This window comes from Miniopterus natalensis, chromosome 1 (genome assembly GCF_054644295.1).
Source record: "Miniopterus natalensis isolate mMinNat1 chromosome 1, mMinNat1.hap1, whole genome shotgun sequence".
NCBI lineage: Eukaryota > Metazoa > Chordata > Mammalia > Chiroptera > Miniopteridae > Miniopterus > Miniopterus natalensis.
In genome coordinates, this window is record NC_142081.1 from 1,554,064 (window position 1) to 1,561,572 (window position 7,509).

Genomic DNA, 7,509 nt, shown 5'->3' on the forward strand with positions numbered 1-7,509 from the left:
ACCTGGGTGTCATACTGGATGGGGGCCCCACAGAACCTCCCAGGTATCCAGTTGGGGGTTACTGGACCACAATGGTTTACATCAAATAAGATAAATAAGAGAAAATGCAGGGAATCGCAGGGGAAACTCATCAGGAGAAGTCGGGCAAGACCAGGAAATTGGCAACACACTACAGAAAACCAAGAAGGCTGCTGGGTCTGCACCATCACCGAGAAGTCAGAGCCCTCTACCTGCCCTGTTGCTGTGCTCCTGTCCTCAACTGAGGTGGTCACTGGCCACGGTGATTCAGGAGAATTAAGTTGGTGTGACTAAGTCACATTCATAACTCGCCCAACACATAACCTCCAAATTAGACGGCGGGAGCGTTTGCAGTCTTGGGTCCCACTTCCTGGGAGCCGCAGAGGGGCCTGGGTCGTTCCTCGGGCCATCCACACCTCCCTGGCTTTCTGTCCCATTAGACAGCCCCCCTAACTTCCCGAGGTTGGGTCGAAGCTAGTTCCAGGTCTATAGACCAGCTCCAAGGCTGCTTGGGGGATGCGTCTTCTTACAGGGCACAGGGCTGCGGTGGGCTCACGCTCATTCACACACTCGAGTAACAGGCCAAGCAAACATTCCACTTCCTGCTCCACAGCCCACAACCATCCCACACATATGCCGTGACAAGCACAGCGCACCGGCTGCCACCTATCAGGGCTTGCTCTAATGAGGAGACCCTGCATAGGAGAGCCGTGTGCACCGTCCTGACGTCAGGGCTGGAAACACTGAACAGAACTGTGGTAGACCACAGATCACGCCCGGGACAAGCTGGCCGCCTGCGACATGGGTTTCCCAGAGGACTGACCACAGTCTTCATACAGTCCACTCCTGCTGGGCAGCACCCCCCACCCACCTGCGGGTCCAGAACTTACTCCACGAGGGCACACAGGGTGCAGGCCACAACCCCGCAGCTGCTGCACGTGCGCACACACCGCCTACACAGGGCACGCTCACACTGGCCGCACGCCGCTGTCCCGTCCACAGCTCGCACGCACGAGGAGCAGGCTCTGGACGCTGCCCCAGGCACGTCTGTGAGGAAGAAACACCACCTGTCAGCCAGGCAGGGGCCTCGCAGTGCTGGGAGCTGCCGGGCCACTGCCTCCCCGGGGGCAGGCTGGCCCTCCTTCCCGGACCCTCAGGACCACCTGTGGGCAGGGACGGCACACAGCCCTGCTTCATAGGGAGAGAGCCTAGGGGCTTTTGTGACTCCTGCTACTAAACCTCCCACCCTCTGGCTGCCACTGCTGGAAGGGCCAGCTCCTCCCTGCTTGTACTGGGAGTCTCTCGGTCTTCATCTCTGTGTGTCTCAACATGTGGCCTGTGTCACAGATTAATAGAGGTTCCTGGGTCCTACCCAGACCGAGGGGTAGGCCAGGGACTATAACCAACAACACAGATGACAGTCTGAGGTGAACACCAACACAACCAGGCTGTTCCCACTTAGACAGGACTCTGTGGACCTGCAGGGAAAGCGGGAGGGACACTCACAGGGGCCACCTGTGGGGAAAGCGGGGGTCTCTGCTCCTTTCAACCTGACAGTCAGAAGCTGTTCCTAACTCCCTGACTTGAGTGTCGATGGGGGGCAGAGACTCCACAAGTCAGGGCCTCCCAGGGTTGACCCAGCTCCAACCTCCACTGGGCAGACAATGTCTCGGATGGTAGGGTGGCACCTGCCATGTCCATCCCTAGTGCACCGCTGGGTAGCGCCTATTGTCGGCCTCACTCACCGGCTTCGCAGGCCTGGGCTCCCCTCCTGGTCAGTCGGCCATCCGGTCCGATCAGCATCTGCCCACGCGTGGCCCGTGGGGCTTCCATGAGACCTGGCTTCGGGGACTCCGGTAGGTCAACCACAGCACAGCCTTCCTCCCACACATGGTCCATGCAGGCCTGCGCCCCGTGAAAAAGGAGCTGTCTGGTCTTCTCTGGGGAGACAAAGCACTGCTACTGACACCTTCGAAGTGTGGCTGCCTTGGCAAAGCCAACTCGTCCTGCAAGCCAGGTGTGGCAAGGCGCCTCTGTGCTCTGTTCTCCAGGCTCCCTCACCCCCTGCTGCCCTCGGTGAACTGGGTCCACTCTGCCTCCTGCCCTTCCTTACACAGGCTCAGCTGCCACCCCCTGCAGAGAGGTTTGGGACCCTGCAGCCCCACCCAGGCTCTGTCGCGGTCACTGCACATTTTCCTCCCAGCTCTCTTAAGGTGTGGGCCCCCCTCACCGCTGCCCGCTCCTCCCCAGCACCCTGCCAGCCAGCTTCATCCGGCAGAGTAGTCTGTGCCATCGAGCACAAATTCACAGACAGAGGCTCAGAGTTGGGCCTCCAAGCCTGGGCCACTGTGCACCCCTTTCACTCACTGCAGAGCTGCTGGCAAGAAACATGGCAGCAGCCAGCTCCTGACAAAGGTATCTGAGGACTTTCCAGGCCTCTGTGGGCCCTGGACCCCACCGGACCCCACCCCTGCAGCCGGGGCTGAGGTGGCTGCTCTGCACTCAGGGCAGTGGCTTCCCATCCGCCACACGCCAGTCACCCAGAGGCTTTCACAAGATCAAGTGCCAGGGGACAGCCCCCCAAATGCTTTGTCCTTCCTGCTGTGTCCCAGCAGGGCCGGGGTGAAAATGCCAGAAGCTGGTGGCTCTACGTGGAGTTGACAAGAACAGTTATCCGGTAGCTCAAATGTAGTGTCTGGTGACAGTCCCGCCACACTCAGGTCCTCCTCATCTAGGCTCGCCTGTGGCCCCTGCCCTCACACTGGGATGGGAACCAGGCTGGGGGTCAGGCTGTGAGGCTAATGCTTGTCTTCAAAGTCTCGTGGTCAGGGTGACGGCCTGGAGCAGGCAGTTCATTACCTGAAACATGAATTCACGCTGGGGGCCCAGGGAGCCCAGCCCCGCTCCCTGAGGGGCCTGCAAGTCACCGGGCCCTGCAAATGCTCCAGGATGGTGATCAGGGAGAAGGCAGAGAGACCACTTTGGTTCCCATTTTAAGCTCTGGCTGCCTGCTGTGTCTACGGTTCTGAATTTCCCGGTGGGACACACACTTGCAGATGAGCCACAGTTCCCCCAGCTTCACTGACTTTTATCACTTGCACGGCCTCGGAGAGCAGCTGTGTCTACAGCTCGAGTACAGGAGGAAACTAAGGGCAGAGTGGCTCCGAGTGCTGGTAGCTGGGTGAATGCGGGCAGCAGGAGGAGTGAACCAGGGTCTCGGGGGGCAGATCGCAGCACCCCTCAACGACAAACACCCAGGGCACTTTCTAACTGCTCAGCGGGCGCACATCTGTGGCCGCCACCCCTCAGTAAGGGAAGCTCCACGCAGCAGCTGCCCCAAATTGATGGTCAATAATATCAACGCACCTAAACATCTGCATGAGAGCGCTAGGTGAGAAGGCCTCCGAGGGCTCGCTGCCCTCCCCATCACCCCAACTGGACCTCGGGCCACACGAAATCCCACTGCACCTCCCGCGTCCGGGCCTTTGCACAAGCCGTCCCTCCCTCTCTCTGCGGGCCCCTCCTCCCGCCCTGCAGGATTCAGCCCGGACTCTTCCTCCAGGACACAAGGCCACCCCTGCGGGTGGTCCCGCAGCGACCCGAGCGCGCCGGGCCATCCCGGCCGTTCCTCCTCCCGCTGGTCCCCCAGACCCTGCGCGCGCGGTGCCGGGCAGGGAGGGCGCCCGCAGACCCCTCCAGGTTAGCGCGGGCCCAGGTCGGCTTGGCCCCAGGACGCCCCACTCGCCGGCCTCTCGCTGGGCCTCAGGGCCCCCGGTGCCGGGCCCCCAGGGTCGGCTGGTACGCGCGCCCGGCATCCCCGCGGGGCCCAGCCGGAGGCGGTGCCGCGCACGGGCCGCCAGTTTTGGGGAGGCGGGGGCACTCCTCCCGGGGCGCAGTGCCGCCCCGCTCGCTGCTCCCGACCCCCGGCTCCCGGGGCGCGGCCTGTGGGGACCGCCGGGCCGAGCCCCGCGTCGCAGGGAGGACGCGCTACCCCGCACTCACCGAAGATCTCCCGCGAGTAACGCTCGGCGCACACGCCGCGGCCCAGCTCCTTCCAGCCCACGCGGACCTTGAGCTGCAGCGGGGCCGCGTCCCCGAAGGGGCAGCCCCGCTTGGGCATCGCCGCGGGCCCGGGGAGCTCGGCGTCCGCGCCCGGCCACGCTCGTGACGTCACACGCGCGCGCCAACCCCGCGCAGGGTGGAGGCGGGGCTCGCGCGCGGCGCCGCGCGGGATAGGCCGGGGGAGAGGGCAGGGGCGGGGCTCGTGCCCAGCGCGGCGCAGGATAGGCCAGGGAGTTATCGGGGGCGGGGCTAGCTCCCCGCGCGGGAAAAAGCCAGGGCGAAGGGGCGCGCCGGGGCTGGGAGCGGGCGGGGCCGCGAGCGCGCGCCGCGGGCCGGGCCGAAGGCGGCCCTGGGGCAGGGCTCGCGGGAGGCACCCGGGCTGCGGGAGGGGCAGGTGTCCCGCGTTCTTGGTCGGTAAACAACTGTCGACACCGGTGATATTTCCTCGTTTAAGTCACCAGAGTTAGCGGGTAACTCCCTTTCTCCTAATTTTCACTTCGTCGGATTCCCATCCTCACGGAAGTACAGAGTGACGTGTGCACGCCCGGGGGCGTCCCCGGAGCAGGCGGGCGCGGCTGCTGCGACGGAACCGCGGGGCGCGCGGGCTCCCCGGGCCCCAGTCCTCCGCCGCCCGGAAGTCCCTCCCCACAGCCGCTCCGTTTGGCTCGGGCCGCACCGCTGCCTCCCGGGGCTTCTTCCGGCTCCTGCCCGATGCACTTCCGGTGACGAGCCGACGCCGTGGTCTCGCTGTACGTCCCGGGTGACGTCACGTCCGCCGGGGTGTCCCCCCAGGCGCACAGGTGCTGCGGCGTTAGCACGAAACAGCGGCGCTGTCGCGGCGCATTGTTACAATGTTACAATATCAGAGACTTACAACTCACGACCGTATTAACCAGTGTCACCCCAATAAATTTAGTTTAAAAAGAGAACGTCTGCTCTTGCTTTTACTTGTAAATGGGGGTGCAATGTACATACAGCGAAATTGTGTCCTTACACCCGCAGTTCCACGCCCGGCGCTGGGCACGCACCCCTGGGCGACTCGGCCGTCCCTGGGCCCCCGCAGGAGTGATGGGTGCCCCGCTCCCCGCCCCCGGCGCTCGCCCGCTGCCCCCCACGCTGACCGCGAGGCCGCCCGCGTCCTGTCCCGCCGCGGCCCGCTCCTTTTGCGGCTGAGCGGGTTCCGCGCGTGGATGGACCACAGCTTGTCTACCTGTCGACGGGCACCTGGGTTGGTGCCTGGTGTGGGCGGTAACGAAGGCAGCTGCTCTGAACACTCCCGGTAAGACTTTTCCTGGACATCTGTGCCCACTGCTTGTGGGTCAGTGCCCAGGAGTGCGGTGGTTTGGGGGTAGCTAGATGAGCACGTGAGAGGAAGCAAGAGGGGGAGGGAAACATTGATCCCCGCCTCCTGCAGGCCCCCCACTGGGGACGGGCCCTGCTGGGAATCGAACCTGTGACCTCCCGGTGCAGGGGAGGGTGCTCAGCCCACTGGGCCACACCGCCGGGCGGTAGGTGAGTATTTAATTCCAAGGAAACTGGCAGCTTTCCAAAGCGCAGGGGGAAAAATACATTTTATCCAACAACATTACCAAATCTCCTATTTGTCTTTTATCCACATATTGAACTAAGACCACTCTGAGCTCATCTACAGGGGGGCTGTGTTATTGGTGCAAAGTACAGAGAACCCCCTTATTATAATAACTCAGACTCTCAAAACATCCGATACTGAATAACGGGGTGTCTGTACGAGCCCACCCCTCGAAGGACACAGCCCCTTCCCCTGGCCGGTCGGTGCTGGGGAAGCAGGACTTCTCTAAGCCGATGCGCTTTCACCTGTAAAATGTGCAGAGAGGTGAGACAGGAAAGGGTGTCCAAGCTGTTCCAACCTGCTCAGTGACCAAGGGGACAGAGTGCATTCCTCGCCTTGGGGCGAGGCTGACGGTGGGGCTGGCCACGTGCACTCCCCAACAGCCCCAGTCACAGAGGCAGGTGATTAGAGACTGCCACCTGTTTTTTCTATGTCCCGATAAAAGGTTCAAGATAATTGCTTCCAGACCCCTTTCCAGACTCTCGACTCCAGGTGCTCCAGGCCCCACCCTATCTGCACATTCTCTGCCGCTGACGTAAAGCTGCTCGTCTCTGGATGCACGTGACTTGATGAAACAGCAGGTGCACACCTGTGCTCCCCTCGGCGCTCCCGCCCCCACGAGCACCCCTCATGTTCCTGCAGCCGGACCTTTTCAAGGCTTCCCAGAGCTCTGCTCCGGGGCTTGTCTTCAGGTGGCCGGGGAAAATCTCTTCTTCAATCTACACAGGTGCCAGTCTTCTTTTCGTGACGTATGCCGCGTCACAGCCTGGGGCTTCCTCCCGAAGATTTTGTCCAGAGATGGAGGAAATGCAGCACCAACCCGTGTCCGAGCAGAGGGTTTAGTGGCCACCGCAGAACCCAGATGGAAACCTTCCCGCCACTCCCAAGTTAAAACGGCAGGCTCACCTCGCGAGGCCAGGCTGGATGCTCTCTACGCAGCTGGAAGCCATTTCTCTCTTTTGAAAAATACAGACTCTTACCCGGCCAGTGTGGCTCAGTTAGATGAGCGTCGGTCGGCCCCTGCACCAAGAGGTCACTGGTTCCCTTGCCAGTCAGGGCACATGCCCGGGTTTTGGGCTCAATCCCCAGTAGGGGGTGTGCAAGAGGCAGCCCATCAGTGTTTCTCTCTCATTGATGTTTCTCTCTCTCTCTCCCTCTCCCTTCCTCTTTCTCTAAAAAAGTCAATAAAAGCATATATTTTAAAAAAATGTAGACTCTGATTGGCTGTCAGAATTGTGCATCTCAGTGGTAGCAAGAGGTTACCAGACAGTCATCTCGTAAGGAGAAGCCATTTCCCGGAGGCCGTCGGGGGCCGGGGTCCCCAGAGCTCACCTGCCTCAGGCTCTCTCCCTCCGTCTCTCCTGCTGTGTTGTGAGGGAGGAAATCATTCTTTGGAAACTCAGGCCGTTTCTGTGTGTCCCTGTCACCTGCACCCCACGCAGTTGCGCTGCTGGGGATGGTGAGGCCCAAGGATGCTGGTGCAGAATGTGTTTTCCCTACTTCTTGCAAGTTCCTGCGGCCATCCTGGGCCCCGTCAGAGACGTCTGAGAGCACGGTGGAGCCCCAGGAACAGGCTCGTGACCAGTGGCTTGGCCCATCCATGGAGACCCAGAGGGCCAGGCGGGGACCTGCTGACACAGAGATGGGCAGGGTGGCACTGTCACCCAGCAGAGGGGGAGCGGGTGCTCAGGCTCTAGAGTGAAATCTTTTAAGTGTTTGGTTTTGGAAAACATATTTACTGCCGCGGCCTCTCTTACTCAGACTGGCTCTGAGCAAACAGACACTTGGTTTTGTGAACCAAACATGTGGGTCACCCAGGCTGCTGTGCCGGCAAAGCATCG

At 61.7% G+C, this 7,509-nt stretch overlaps 1 protein-coding gene across 1 annotated transcript; it reads right to left on the minus strand.

Moving 5' to 3' along the window:
* Positions 1-575: 575 nt before the first annotated feature.
* Positions 576-4,191, minus strand: SIVA1 (SIVA1 apoptosis inducing factor). The gene is made up of 3 exons (XM_087813538.1): positions 4,021-4,191; positions 1,764-1,958; positions 576-1,065 (listed from the first exon to the last, which is right to left on the minus strand). The coding sequence occupies exons 1-3, from the start codon at positions 4,136-4,138 to the stop codon at positions 905-907; spliced, it is 474 nt and encodes a 157-aa protein (XP_087669664.1). The 5' UTR covers positions 4,139-4,191; the 3' UTR covers positions 576-904.
* Positions 4,192-7,509: the final 3,318 nt, after the last annotated feature.

Bases quoted from the DNA above. Each gene is read 5' to 3' on its own strand.
- SIVA1 (XM_087813538.1), bottom strand. From the start codon at position 4,138: ATGCCCAAGCGGGGCTGCCCCTTCGGGGACGCGGCCCCGCTGCAGCTC. The intron at 1,959-4,020 runs GTGAGTGCGGGG...TTGTCTCCCCAG, and splicing joins TTACTCGCGGGAGATCTTCG to AGAAGACCAGACAGCTCCTT. The intron at 1,066-1,763 runs GTGAGTGAGGCC...TCTTCCTCACAG, and splicing joins AGCCCAGGCCTGCGAAGCCG to ACGTGCCTGGGGCAGCGTCC.